General features: G+C 34.6%; 1 protein-coding gene across 1 annotated transcript in view; it reads right to left on the minus strand.

The window, feature by feature from the left end:
• kcnh5a (potassium voltage-gated channel, subfamily H (eag-related), member 5a) overlaps positions 1–16490 on the minus strand; it is a 234352-nt gene that overhangs the window by 159132 nt on the left and 58730 nt on the right. The window contains exons 5-6 of the mRNA XM_056481183.1: positions 10306–10421; positions 7328–7720 (exon numbers count right to left, since the gene is read on the minus strand). Coding sequence (XP_056337158.1) covers positions 7328–7720; positions 10306–10421 — 509 coding nt within the window. The remainder of the gene's footprint in view (positions 1–7327; positions 7721–10305; positions 10422–16490) is intronic.

Raw genomic sequence — 16490 nt, forward strand, 5'->3', positions numbered from 1 at the left:
AACTTCATGTTTATTGAAGTAGAGAAGACCAATGGAAGCGCTCAACACTCAAAACATAGGTGTAAGAGTTTATCAGCATACTATCATTTATTTTGAGAACACTTAAAGAGATAGTTCATCCATAAATAAAAATGATTTATTCCCTTACCTTTTCCCTCATCATTTTATTTTTTCTATGAAACACTAAAGAACCTATTATTTGTTTGCCATTTATTGTATGGAAACTGAAAAAAAAGAGATCTTCCTTTATTTTTTATGTATAAGGCATTATGTTTTACTTATTACAAGGTATAATATTAGCTCTGTGTGTCCCTGGAATGTGTCTTGGATGTTTAATGTCAACACATTCAACAGATCATCATACCATCACTTTGAGAAAAAAGAAGGTATAATTTTGTACCTAGGTATGCAAAACCTTTAACTGTACATTTAAAGGTCCACAGTGGGTCCTTATGGTACCAGTGTGTGCCCTAAAATGAGCTATAAACTCTAAACTAAAGGTGCAAAAAGGTCTTAAAATCTTATCTTAAAATATAGTCTTTAGATATCATGGGCCAGCGCAATAAAGTTCAAGACATGTTTGACACAATTTGTTGCTATTTTCAGACCAGCGCAACCCTAATTTACAGTTAACGCAACTGATTTTTAAAAGGAATGGGAGATGAGACTCTGATTTAATGCATGTTATGCTCAAAAAACACCCATCACTCATTAAGAGAATCAGAACAACCCTGTTAGATCATGCGCTGTGGCGCAAACCTTAATTTTCCATCCTTAAAATAACAGAAGTGGATTCGAACATGCACTTAATGCTTTGGCTTCATGCACTTTAGACTTTGTGCCTAAATCATTAAAATAGAGCCCATTATGTTTTGCTTATTACAAAGTGTATTATTAGTGTATAAACTTGTGTCTCCACAATGTTTTGGATGTTTAATCGCAATACATTCAACAGATCGTCATACCATCACTGTCAGAAAAAATGTTTTAATGGTACAAGTCTGTGCCCAAAATGAGTTACAAACTCTTCAATAGAGGTGCAATGATCCTTTAGGGTACCACCATAGTGTCTACCTTTGTATCTTAAAAGATAACGTTTGGTATCTTTTAATGTGTGTCTCTTGCACATGAGCTGCCTATTTCCAGAAGAGGGTTCTGTCTCTATAGTAGAAATGCCCAAACTAGGGCCTGCAGGCCAAATTTGGCCTTTGGTAACCTTTAGTTTGGCCCACCATCTCATCTTAAAAGGGAGGTAGTTTGTTTTAGTTTAGTTTAGATGGTAGTTAGTTTTAGTTTTTTAGTTGAAGTCAGAATTATTAGCCCCCCTTTGAGTTTTTTTGGTTTTTTAAATATTTTTTCTTCTGGAGAAAGTCTTATTTGTTTTTGTTTTCCTTCCGCTAGAATAAAAGCAGTTTTAATTTTTTTATGAACCATTTTAAGGTCAATATTATTAGCCCCTTTAAGCAAATTGTTTTTCGATAGTCTACAGAACAAACCTTCTTTATACAATAACTTGCCTAATTACCCTAACCTGCCTAGTTAAGCTGATTAACCTACTTAAGCCTTTAAATGTCACTTTAAGCTGTATAGAAGTGTCTTGAAAAATATCTAATAAAATACACTTACTGTCATCATGGCAAAGATAATATAAATCAATTATGAGAAATGAGTTAATACAACTATCATATTTAGAAATGTGTTGAAAAAAAAATGTCTCTCCATTAAACAGAAATTGGGGAAAAAATAAACAGGGGGGGGCTAATCATTTAGGGGGGCTAATAATTATATATATATATATATATATATATATATATATATATATATATATATATATATATATATATATATATATATATATATATATATATATATATATATATATATATATATATATATATATATATATATCAGAAATCAAGCTACAGAAAAACACTGCATGTCATGTGACTTAACCAAAGCACATCATTGGCTACACTAAGGTCTTCTCTTTCCAACAAAAAAAATTTGAACGTTGGTCTTAAAAAAACAGTGGCAGGGAAATGAACATAAATATCATATTGACATATGGCAACATTATGCGGTAGAGGGTTAAATACAGTTTATTGCACAATTTCAAATTGTCCACAGTCTAGGTTTATGGAAATGCAGCTGATGTAATAATAGAGTTCGAAAATACATTTTCCCAATGTGTATTAGTTTAATAGATCTGTAAAACATAATCTCTTGGACAATGCAACAACACAAAACAAGCACAACCAAGTACTGTCTTTTTGGACATGCCTTGGGTGGTAAGGACCACAACCAAGGTACTTGAAGGAGTTCAGAAATACTGCTTGATGGTTTAAAGAGCAACTCGCATTGTGACTTTACTGACTGACTGACTTTATTTTGACTTAGTAAAATATTTAATGCACAAACAGCAATAAAAAAAAGTTGAAATTGTAAAAAGGACAACAGGGCCACTTTAAACCATTCATCTAGTAAATACTGTACCCCGTGGTGAAAATATACTAGAGCATTGATAATTAGATTGAAGAACAACACACTTCCTTCTCAGTCTATCCTCATGTCTACTTTCAGCACACATCACACATCTACACACACTCTAAAAATTGAACCAACCAACTTACTGTCTCATTGAACTCTCTTGCTGACTTGAGATCATTTAGGCTAATGTGAAGTATCGTGAGCAGCCACTGATACGGAAAGAAATGGCAGTAATGGATACAGTTTTCGGGAGTTTCATAAAGCATTACTGACACTCACAAAAAAACAAGCATGCAGCACTGCAGAGAGAGGAACACAAGACGAGATTGTTTCTTCTCAATAAGAGATGGAAATATATGCTGGAGAAGTCAAACAGCTCAAACAGTAATTACCAAAAACAGTTCCAAAGATGAATAATCACTGACTTTAGAAACATGGAGGAGGATCAATTATAACGCAAGAGCTAAGCACGAAAAATATGATTGGAATTACTCCATAAACATAATACCAAGAGTAATAAAAGCAAAGAAGATGAAGAATTATTGATTTGTGCTCTTGCCCATACAGTAATTGGACATCTGAGAACAATCAAATATGATCAAATATGATGTAAACAAAAGATATTTGTTCGACAGTTCAGTCATTCTGACAGCAGAAATTCACACATGCAATTGAACATATTTGGTAATTTTTATTCATTTACCAATTCCATTTTTTGGATTTTTAGGGAAAAAAATATTTTCGGAAAATCAAATGCATTTTTAAATTAGGTTTAGCAAGTGAGTTATACTAATTTAAAAAGATTCATAAGTGATTCATACGTGTTTCTGATTCACTTGAAAACAAATCAGCTTACTAAATCAAATCTCATGTCATAAAAATACAGTATAAATAGCAATATTGTAATTTGTAAAATAACTTTTTTTTTTACAATATATCTGTTAAAAATATTGTTTAAACGTCTGAAAAAATCCCATTTTCCATCAGATATCACACCAATATGCTAATCTGGGGGATAAATAAACATTTCTTATTACTATCTGTTGTGATAGCCAGTGGCATTGTCTCCACTGGCGATTACTTCCTGTAGTTTGTAGCCATCGCCAGCGGGGTTTTCTCTATTGGAGATTACTGCTGAATGAACTACAAGTCCCAGAACTCCCTGCGCTAATCAACTCATGCAACAGCTGACAATAATCTGGACAATCACACACAGACACAGCTGCTTCTCATCTACACTGATTACAAAGACTATAAATACACCTCACTTTCATTCACACATTGCTGAGTCTTTTTTCTATTACAAATATCACAAAGTGGTTCTCCTAGTTTGGGTTCTTGGGTTTTGATTCTGTGCGGCCTTGTATGACCTCTCGTCTGTATTCTGACCACATCTTTTGGATTTCCCTTGTACTACAGTTTTGCTCCTCTTTCTGACCTCTCCCTGTACGACCTTGATTAATAAACTGCATTTGGATCTGCAAGTCTGTTCACAGCATCTGCTTTGTAACACTACTAGTGTTTTGCTGCTGAATATATTTGTAGAAAGAGTGATATAGCAAGAGTTGATTTTTATTTTATTTTATTTTTTTCAGGATTCGTTAATGAGAAGAACATAATTAATTGCTTAATAATTCATAAATATTATTATGCATATACAGTTGAAGTGAGAATTATAAGCCCCCCTGAATTATTAGCCCCTGTTTATTTTTTCACCAATTTCTGTTTAACGGAGGGAAGATTTTTCAACACATTTCTAAACATAGTTTTAATAACTGTGCACATTTCTAATAACTGATTTATTTTATCTTTGCACTGATGACAGTAAATAATTTTTTACTAGATATTTTTCAAGACACTTCTATGCAGCTTAAAGTGACATTTAAAGTGTTAATTTGGTTAACTAGGCAAGTTAGGGTAATTAGGCAAGTCATTGTTTAACAGTGGTTTGTTCTGAAGACTATCGAAAAGAAAATTGCTTAAAGGGGCTAATAATTTTGACCTTTAAATGGTTTTTAAAAAATTAAAAACTGCTTTTATTCTAGCCGAAATAAAACAAATAAGACTTTCCACAGAAGAAATAATATTATCAGACATACTGTGAAAAGATCCTTGCTCTGTTAAATATTTCCCAAATTATGTTTTACAAAGAAAAAAAAATCCAAAGGGGGCTAATAATTCTGACTTCAACTGTATATCATTATTTTAATGCATATATATTTCGAATTATTATTCTATATAAATATATTAAAATATATTGAAATATTTTTATACAACTGTCCTGTCCGGTTTTCAAATCTGATTGATTGCTATGCGATTTTTCCCAAATTACAGCACTCATACAGCCTCTTCACTCTTGTATATTACTCCGCCCACATAGAGTGACAGTAGATTAATAAACTTACTACAGTGCAGTACAATATTGCTGCTGTTGGACAACATAATGTACTTTTGAGACTTTTTAGGTGAGAATGTATTTGTTTAGATTGCAACTATCCAGTTTATTTATAAGAATGGTGCCTATTTGAAATATTTATATTTTCAGAGATTCAGCTCAACAGTGGTCATCAGCTTGTCATTCTGCTATATTTATACCATAGTAATCTGCTACTGTTTGCTTTGCTTTGGCTTTTTCAGGGATAATTTTTGTGAAATCCTGATTTCAACAGAGAAATACTTTGAAATCTCTATAGACTGATGGCATTTCATGCTGTTCAGCCTTACAATCTTAAAATGTGAGCAAAATCACTTATCTTGTCATCACATCACACAGACATTATGCTAGAGAATCATTCAAATGCTTTAAAGTGACGTTTGTGAACTGGAAATGGTTTTTGGTGTTCTGACGTCAGCTGCAGATGTGAATGAATGGTGAAGGAAAGGCTCTCCATGTTTGATTTTCTTTTTACAGTGCATCAGGAAAGTATTCATAGTGCTTAACTTTTTCCACATTTTTTAATGTTACAGTCTTATTCATTCATTTCCTTGAAATTCTACACACAGTACCCCATAATGACAATGTGAAAAAAAGATTTTTTGAAATTGTTGCAAATTTATTAAATATAAAAAACCTGAAAAGTCACATGTACATAAGTATTCACTGCCTTTGCCGTAAAGCTCTAAATGGAGCTCAGGTTCATTCTGTTTCCTCTGATCATTCTTAAGATGTTTCAGCAGCTTCATTGGAGTTCACCTGTGGTAAATTTAATTGATTGGTCATGATTTGAAAAGGCATTGTCTATATAAGGTCCCAGGGTTGATAGTGCATGTCAAAGCACAAACCAAGCATGAAGACAAAGGAATTGTCTGTAGACCTCCGAGACAGGGTTGTCTCGAGGCTCAAGGCTGGGAAAGGTTACAGAAAAATGTTTGCTGCTCTAAAAGTTCCAATGAGCATAGTGGCCTCCATCATCCGTAAGTGGAAGATGTTTGGAACCACCAGGACTCTTTCTAGAGCTGGCCGGCCATCTAAGCTGAGTGATCGAGGGAGAAGGGCCTTGGTCAGGGAGGTGATCAATAACCCGATGGTCACTCTGTCTGAGATCCAGCATTCTTCTGTGAAAAGAGGGGAACCTTACACAAGGACAAACATCTGTGCAGCAATTCACCAATCAGGCCTGTATGGTAGAGTGGCCAGATGGCACATAGCAGCCCGCCTGGAATTTGCCAAAGGCATCTGAAGGACTCTCAGACCATAAGAAACTAAATTCTCTGGTCCGATGAGACTAAAATTGAACTCTTTGGAGTGAATGCCAGGCGTTACGTTTGGAGAAAACCAGCCACCGCTCATCACCAGGCTAATACCATCCCTACAGTGAAGCATGGTGGTGGCAGCATCATGCTGTAGGGATGTTTTTCAGCAGCAGGAACAGGAAGACTAGTCAGGATAGAGGGAAAGCAGCAATATACATAACATCCTAAATGAAAACCTGCTTCAGAGTGCTCTTGACCTAAGACTAAGTTCATCTTCCAGCAGGACAATGACCCAAAGCACACCGCCAAAATATCAATGGAGTGGCTTCACAACAACTCGGTGAATCTCGTTCCGTGGCCCTGCCAGAACCCAGACCTAAATCCTATTAAACATTTCTGAAGAGATCTGAAAATGGCTGTACACCGTCGCTTCCCATCCTACCTGATAGAGCTTGAGGGGTACAGCAAAGAGGAATGGGCAAAAATTCCCAAAGACAGGTGTGCCAAGCTTGTGGCATCATATTCAAAAAGACTTGAGGCTGTAATTGCTGCTAAAGGTGCATCAAGTATTAAGCAATGGCTGTGAATATTTATGTACATGTGATTTTTCAGGTTTTTTATTTTTTATAAATTTGCAACAATTTCAAAAAATCTTTTTTCACATTGTCATTATAGGCTATTGTGTGTAGAATTTTGAGGAAATCAATTAATTTAATCCATTTTGGAATAAGGCTGTAGCATAAAAAAATGTGGAACAAGTGAAGTGCTATGAGTACTTTCCGGATGCACTGTATATACACAATTATGAGGTCGAACTGTTGTATAAATGCAATATCACATTCATAGCAGGGCAATATGGCTATATATCGTCACTGATGGGTAACTAAGGCAACGCACGCCTCCCACCAGTGCCGATATACAGCCACATAGCACTGCTACTTGTGTGATATATATATATATATATATATATATATATATATATATATATATATATATATATATATATATATATATATATATATTAAATTTAACTGAGAAATTAAAAACAATACAGTAATTAAATCCAATATTGCATTAAATTAGAAAAGCATCAGAGATACTAGCTTTATTAGCTTTAGAAAGCTCCATACATATAAATTATGCTTACCTCATCCACATTTTCAAAGGCATTGATGATGTCATAGGGCAGACAGGACAGCAGGTCTATGACAAACCAGGTCTTCAAGTAGTTCATGCGTATGAGCTTTGGGTCAGATATGACCTCTCCTCCAGGTCCCACAAAAGTTGTATGAAAGTTCAACACAATATCCACAAGGAAGATGACATCCACCACGCTGTCCAGTACCAACCACACCAGGTTGTTCTGTTTGGTCTTGAAAGACACATTGTAGGGCACCATGATGGCTGTGTAGAAAGTGAGGATGAGGATAACCCAGTCCCAAGTGGTCTTAAAGGTGCAGTAGTGCAATATAATATGAGGTGGAGTTTTAGGAGCCTCTTGCTTATATTGAGGGAGGATGTCAGAGCCCAGTTGAAGAGCCTTGAAAACAGAGTAAAGAAAAATATTTAAAGTTTGTTTGTTTGCTTTCTTGCTTGTTTGTTTGTTCATTTGCTGTGAAGATAAAGAGATTTGGGCCAGACTTTGAGATAACTGCATGTTTTAGGTAAAAATGATGCACCGATGTCACAACAGGATTTTAATTGTATTATCAAAGCCTTTTTTGTCAACCCATATATATATTATACCTATATATAAATACATATATATAAAGTACAAAATAAACACAAAAAAATAAAAATTAAACTTTATAATTAGGAAACAAATAAAGATTAAGCTCAGCACTCTCCTAAAACAACAGAAAAACAATAGTGTATTTTGAATTAAATTTAAGATTCAATCAGCTTCAAAAGGAAAATCTTGTTTAATGAACATGCCAGCACTGTGTCCATCCATAACACCAGGTGTAGCAAACAACAACTGTTCAATATTATAGTTTGTGCATTGAGAAGGGACTCACTTACTTAGAGACTGACTTACGTGCGCACAAGAAAAGACAGAATCTTATATTTCTATAGTTAAATGGATGTGCGTGACCATTTCTTTTGTGGCATCTTTTGCAGCACAAGGTTTTTTTGTTTTATTATCATTTGAAGATGAAATGATTTCAACTTTCACCCGCAGCAATGCTTATTTAGTTCTAGATCAGTGGACCAATCAGAAGAACTCGGAATCGGGACTAGTGTTGCACACTTCTTTGTTTATGGTAGCAAGTTGGCACGACAACAGCAACATGGTGGAACAACTAATGTGCGATGCATCTCACGTTTTCAGAATAGTCCTTAGTTGTTGTCAAAAACTTCCTCTTTAAAACATGTTTTTAGATTTATGTGTTTTCAGTCACAAAAACAACATTGTCATCTAAACAAACAGGCAATACACATAAAAAGTTTTCCATTTTTGGCTGAAAACATGTCATGTAAACGGCCCCTTAGTCAGATAACATTTACAGTACATCAGTACATTACAGACAACTTTTAATTACAGAACCACTCCAAAAAAAGTGTGGTCTAAAGTCTAATGCTGGCCTAAGCTGGTCTTTTTCCTTGTCCATATTATGCACTGTAAGGAATATATATTGTACCGTACCTCATGAATTAAAAGGGCATCATAAGATATAATACACCCAAGCTTTAGAGACATAAAGCTTACGTCAGCGGTTACTGGACAGCTGAGTCAAATATCATTAGTCTGGAAATAAAGTCAGGCTTTATTTCTGCCTTGTGGGACAGAAGACAAAGACAGCTGACCTTTTTATGTTTTGTATGTTTTGTAAGTGCACATGTGTGTGTGTGTGCGTGTGTGTGTGTACGTGTGTACTGTTTTTGGTGGTTTATGAGGACACACATTTGAAAAATGGCATGGGTATGATGAAAGTATTACAATGTTGATGTGGTTTATGAGGACATGCCTTGTGTCCTTGATCTTTTGACATTCAAAATTTTCCACTTTTCATGTGAGGGTTGGGTTTTGTGGTAGGAGTAGGGTAAGACGATGTAATAAGCATTATTTACTGTATAAAATATATTACGTTTATTGACCTTTTCCTTCATTGTGCCCGTTTTTGTGATTGTTTTAGAACTTCCAATTCAGTCGCAAATGGGAGAAATGACTAAGAATAAGGCAGGAAATGGTCAAACCGCTTGCTCTACAAACAAGTGTGTTTCTGACTATACATAAAAAGTAGAATAATATAATATGAGAGATCAGTTTGCAACATCAAGCAGTTTAACAAGTCGTTTTTAACACTTAAAAAACAATGAATGTGAATGAGAACAGAAGTCCTGTGCCGCTCATACTTCAAGAATAAGGTCAATAGAGATTCATCATCAATCACAACAAAACCAGCATGTGTCTGTGGATCAGATTTTGCCTATAAATCTAAATGCCTCCAGAACAATTAAATACATTTTTTGCTACAAAACCTGACTAGCCAAAAGCTCTGCTGAGGAAAATAAAATTAAAAAAAAGGCTTTTATGAAGGTCAAGTTTATGGTTAAGAGACATGAAATAAAATCCCAGGCACGGTCCACACAAAAAACATTGGTATTTTCAAAACCACACTATTTTCTAAGAGGTTTCGCAGTTTGTCCACACGAAAGTATTGCCTGACTTATACCAAAACTTTCTAAAAACTCCAGCCAGGGTGAAGATTTTGTGAAACTCTGGGTAGAGTGTGATCATGTGGACAGTACAATCAGAGTTATTGCCTCATGATGTCAGCATGCGCCTTGTTTTCTCCTTTCTGATTGGCCAACTTGGCTGGGTTCACACAAAATGCAGAAGATGAGAATCAGGCAAACTCATAGACAGCAAATGCATCACATATTCCACGCTGTTTGCGCAGGTAATCTGCCTTTTTTTCACGCATTTCTCTTTTTTCTTTGCATTGACTAGTAATACTTTAATTATTACAATTGAGTATTATAATAATTAATAATTATAATTATTAAAAACAGGGAAAACCCAATTTATAAAAGTTCCTGTGTATGTGTAGACTTGGCCTTAGTATGAAAGTCAATGGAAATTCTCATCAAGGATGAAAAAAATGTGTATATGACACTCACCTCTGCCAGTCGTGAATGCTTGTGACTGACTTCAGTCTTGTTCATGGGGGTAAGCTGCTGAAGTGTACCTCGACTGTTGGTTAATGCCCTGGTCAGTCTGGCAAACTTGGTCCATCCTGCAATCACAAAAATGGAGTGTCAGCAACTATAAAGACTTTTTTGTCATCTTTCTACATTTGGTCCTGTCACAAACACACTTTTCCATACAACTAACAGTGCAGCTAGCATCACGCTCCTCAGCTGAAGGCAACGGCCCAGAGTGATTTCCACAGAGGCTGCTTCAACTGCTGTTGTTAGTGAAAATTGTTCTTCCTTCCAAAAAAGATAAGGTTTTGTGTACTGATGTCCCATTTCTAACGTATTTGCCAACAGTGTGTTGTAAATTCAACCAGCTTACTTTTTCCTCCTCTATTCACTTTGTAAGAACAGAGAGTGTTATGAACCCTTGGGGGCTCTTCACAAAGGCATAATATTTCTTTATGATTTTAAAATGAAAGCATTATGGTTTGGTGGCGACATGAAAGCTGTAGAACAGGGAGCCTTATTTGAAGCCATCGCTTTCTCATTAATAATGGCTGATGGGAAGTTTTTATTTTGAGCATTACTATTCTAAAGTCGGTTGGGTCAGACAAGTCCAACACAGAAATATCTTCACCACATGATTGTACAAAGTATATGTGCCAAGATTAGGGCCCTAAGATTTCTGTGATGTGGAAAACATTGTGAGAATTGTGAAAGTAGATTCAAGTCAAGTCAAGTTGAGCTTTACTGTCATTCCGCTACATACTGAGGAACTAATGTTGTGCCTCGCAGGACAACAATGCTACATAATTAATCATAAATACAAACACAACACTGGACATAATAGCATTTAAAACACTATAAATAACTAACATATACTGTAAGATACATGAAACTATACACATAAGACAGGCAATTTTGCAGCATATTGTGCAAGAGAGCTATTAAAGGTGAATATTGTGCAAAAGAGTTATTTAAGGTTGAAGCAAGCAGCGCAACATGATTGTGGTACATGTATAGTAAACATTGTTTTCCTTATTGAGTTCTTGTAAGATGGAGTTTAGACAAAGTGTTAGGTGCATAAGAGAAAAGAGTGTTTCTACAGGTGGTTTGTCAAGCCCACTCACCTGTATGAAGCACAGTTTGAAATACACAATGTTTCCAAGAGACATGGAGTGATTAAGAAAGTGTCTGTAGTGCAAATGTGCAACCTGGTGCAAGAGTCAGAAAGATGAGAGGGTGTCTTTTCTACAGGTGGTTTGTTAAGCCCACTCACCTGTATGGGACATACTCAGGAATGCATGGGGGAGGGGAGAAGCTGTAGAGTAGTCTAGCCGAGCAGGCTTTGATACTTCGCAATTTTCTAGAACATTAAATTTAGTGTAGAATGCAGAATGTCATTGAATGTGCCGTCATTATATCATATACACAGAGAAACTCAAAGGTCTTTTGACCACCTGACAATAAAATAAAATAAAATAAAATAAAATAAAATAAAATAAAATAAAATAAAATAAAATAAAATAAAATAAAATAAAATAAAATAAAATAAAATAAAATAAAATTCAACAATTTTGACTAATGTTCAAAATAGTAATAATTTTATTTTTCAAATTAGTCTAATGAATAACTAATAAATAAAAAAAAGTAAATAAATAAATAAATAAATAAATAATATGTTTTGAAATAAATATTCTAAATTTCCATGTTTTAACTGTAATGATTTTTATTTTGTTGCGCAGCACTTTCTATGGCAATCTAAACCTTTTTGTAAAACAATATTATTGCAAAATTATGTGAAATCAACTGTTTGACATTCTTTTTGATTATTAAAATTTCATTAAATCATTAAAATGAAATCCAGCAAATGTTTAATAAAAAAAATCTGAATTTGAAAACAATATTTGAATATGAATTTGAAAATGAATTTAAAAAACAAATAAACTCAGAAAAAAATTGAATACAAATATATTTATATAATATGTACAACTTTTATGAATACAATTAATTGCATAAAATACTATATTTGACCATTACATATACTTCAGATATAAAATTGTATTCACAAAATACAGAAAAAAAATCTACCAGAAATTATAACTAAAACATAATTATTTCATAAGACCCTATAATGCCGATGTCATGTTTTACTGCAAATCTCATCCATGCTCTATTTGCTCTCATGCAGGAAGGACCATTTTTAAAAAGCTTACAGGGTGGTAAAAGAAGTAAAACATTAATAACAGTGCGGCTCTCCCATTTAAGTCACATCTCATGAGTGTTCAAACAGAACAATACAGTAGCAGAGTAAGTCTGAGCCACTCTCCTCATTACACAGAGGGGAAGACTTTCTGCACGGCCATGTGAACAATAAACTCACTGAAGGGATAAGGGGAGGAAATCAGCCGTGTGCACTTATTGGTAGGATGTATGAAAATAGCACACTGGTTTCTTCAAGCCCATTCAGTGGGGGGCAGCTTTACGTCGGAAAGTTTATGTGTTTATTAGAAGTCAAACTCAATCGTGATAAGAATTTATAATTATGTTTATTAACATAATTAACACAGAGTGATTCTGATTCGTTTCGCCCCTAGCAGGCACAGGATGTCAACATGACGACAGATTGATGTTGCACACCAACATCATGGGATGCTGCGTTTTGTTTGGTAATGAAAATCAGGTTGACGTCAGAACCCAATGTAAGACGTCAATGACGGACAGACGTTGCATTTTGGTTACTTTCCAACGCAACCATTTACAACTGATGTTACAGCTTGGCGTTGTGTGGACGTTACCTCTATGATGTCTATCAGACGTTGGATTTTGGTTGCCGTACCTGACGAATAAAAGTCAGTATTTGAGGTCAATGTGATGTTGGTTTAAGATGTTGGCTCGACGTTGGATTTTAGTCACTTTCCAACACAACCTAAAAAATCAACCAAATAACAACGTAATTTCATGTCATTATTGGATGTCAAAATAACATTGTGATTTTCTCTCTGTGAGCAGAAAGGGCAGTCGTGACCATGGTCAGGATTTAAAATTGAAATAAAAGCATTAACTGCAACATCTTCATGCAAAATTCTCCATTGCAAATCCCCAAGTCTTTTGGTTATTGGTGACTTGTACAATGAACGGCATTAAGGGTGCTCATGGAGTATCCGCTCTATATTAAATATCAACATCATTTCATGTCCTTATTGGAATAACAATACGACAAAACGACAAAAATAATAACAAAATAACATTGTCCTTAGATGCTGGTGACCTAAATCTAACCTAACGTCTTATGGCACTGTGTGTCTGCTGAGTCCATAAGTAAGAAAGAAAGAAAGAAAGAAAGAAAGTTTGTGAGACATTATCAAAGAAAGTAAATGGGGATATTTGGAGAATTAAAAAAGGTGCTGTTGACTTGAGAAAATCCATATATGCAAAGAAAACAAAAGTGATTAATTTACAAATGAAGTTATGTGTAATAAAATGAAATGACACAGGCAAAAGGTATTGACATTTGACAGCATTTTAGTGCCACGTACAAAAAAATATAAGACTACGAGATTAAAGTTGGAATATTTAAGTAAAAATTATGAGAATTAAATCTAAAAGTTACAAAAACAAAATTCAAAAAATGTATTCTTGTATGTTTATGACCTAATTTATATTAGCATAGATATTTATATAAAACGTTTAAGTCAAAATTATTAGCCCTCTTATATTTTCAAATTAATTAACTAAAATTAAAAGAAAAAAGACTTTCTCTGGAAGAAATATATTATAGGAAATACTGTGAAAATGTTCATTCTCTGTTAAACATTACTTGGGAAATATTTGAAAAAGAATTAACATTTCACAGGAGGGTTAATAGTTTTGCCTTCAACAGTATAATTGTTTACCCCATAATAATACAGTTGAAGTCAGAATTATTAGCCCCCCTGTTTATTTTTCCCCAATTTCTGTTTAATGGAGAGAAGATTTTTTCAACACATTTCTAAACATAATAGTTTTATTAACTTATCTCTAAGATTTATTTTAATCTTGTCATGATGACAGTGAATAATATTTGACTAGATATTTTTCAAGACACTTCTATACAGCTTAAAGCGACATTTAAAGGCTTAACTAGCTTAATTAGGTTAACTAGGCAGGTTAGGGTAATTAGGCAAGTTAGCGTATAACGATGGTTTGTTTTGTAGACTATCAAAAAAATATATAGTTTAAAAGAGCCAATACTTTAAAAATGTTTTTAAAAAAATAAAACCTGCTTTTATTCTAGTCGAAATAAAACAAATAAGACTTTCTCCAGAAGAAAAAACATTATCAGACATACTGTGAAAATTACCTTGCTCTGTTAAACAAAATCTGGGAAATATTTCATTCATTCATTCATTCATTCATTCATTTTCTTTTCGGCTTAGTTCCTTTATTAATCTAGGATCGCCACAGCGGAATAAACCCCCAACTTATCCAGCACATGTTTTACGAAGTGGATGCCCTTCGGGCTGCAACCCATCACTGGGAAACACCTATACACTCTCATCCACACACATACACAACGGACAATTTAAGCTTACCCAATTCACCTATACCATGTCTTTGGACTTGCGGGAGAAATTGAAGTGCCTGGAGGAAACCCACACAAATGCGGGGAGAACATGCAAACTTCACACAGAAATACCAACTGACCTAGCCGAGGCTCGAACCAATGACCATCTTGCTGTGAGGCAACAGCACTACCTACTGCGCCACCACGTCGCCTTGGGAAACATTTAAAAAAGAAAAAAAATTCAAAGGGGGGCTAAAAATTCAGATTTCAACTGTATATAAACATATAAACAAAAAGCAATACTAAATATAACACAGACAAAAAGGAAAACAATCTGAAAAACAATGAATGATTCAAGCCATCTGGGTGTTTAAGAGCAAAAAGTCCCAACACAGCACAGGACCCCTGAGGCATCTCCCAGATACAGAGCTTCAACAGGGCAGAAACCACACTAGGTAGCCTGCATCACGTGGCCACAAGGCAAAGCTTCAGAGAAATCCCTGTTTGGCCACTACAGATGCATAGAACACTATCAGACCTAAACTACAATGGACCATATGCTTGCCCTTGCCCAAATGCACACATCTGGCAGAAAAAGTGTCAAACGAGGTCTGCAAGACTGCAACGGCTAAAGGAAAATCAAACTAAGGGGAGAATTTGCTAAGAATCACACATGATATTCAAAGTTATGTAAATGTAGATGTCACATTCAGTTGTCAGATACACTAGAGCATCCGCCATTGCAGATTGGTCGTTGTGTCATCGCTCAATGTAAATATCTGAGAGCTTTTCTATGATGCTACAGCAATGTACAGTCTCTAATTTTAGGAAACACTAACATTAAATGCTAGAAAAAAATTAATTAGAGAGTATTTGTAGTGTACTGTATTGTGTTTGATATGGCTGGCCAGTATATTGACTTTCTCCATTCTCCAATACCCCATTGGTAAATGTTAGAAAGTCACCAAACAGGTGGAGTGCAAACAAATAGAAAAAAATTAATTCTCAAATAAAGTCAAAATAAACAAAAAAAAAGCTAAAATATGTACAATTTCACATGTAGATTTTTAAACTGTATCATTTAAATTATTATTATTTATTTATAATTTTTTTTTACTATTAATAAATAACTGTAAAGTGACTTAAATAGGCTAATTAGTTAAAATAGGTTGGTCAACCTATTGGTCAGGTTAGGCAGGATTTAAAGGTGCAGTATGTAAGTTTGACACCCAGTGGTTGAAATAGATATTGCACTCTTAGTTCAAAACACACGCAGGAGCAGGTTGCCAGGTGGATGACACCAACAGGAGTGAGTTCTGAGCATAAATGCTGATTTAAGGCGTGTTATATATAAAAGCAAAGGCATGCGATAGTAGGAATATTAGAAACAGCTTCTATTTCTTGCAGCTGAACAACAGAAAACTGATGCAGATCACCTCAGGTACACCTCATGTGCTTTATTCAGCGTTAAATGCTAACAATGTGAGTTTGAATGCCCCTTTACATTATCTTAATTGCCATATACTGAAAGCAGCAGCGGATAGTTCACCTTAGATCTTGAAAATAAAATAAACCGTTTGATATTGAACTTCAGAACTGTGAATCAGTGCAAGCCAACAAA

The sequence above is a fragment of the Danio aesculapii genome, chromosome 20 (genome assembly GCF_903798145.1).
Source record: "Danio aesculapii chromosome 20, fDanAes4.1, whole genome shotgun sequence".
In the NCBI taxonomy this organism is placed as follows: domain Eukaryota; kingdom Metazoa; phylum Chordata; class Actinopteri; order Cypriniformes; family Danionidae; genus Danio; species Danio aesculapii.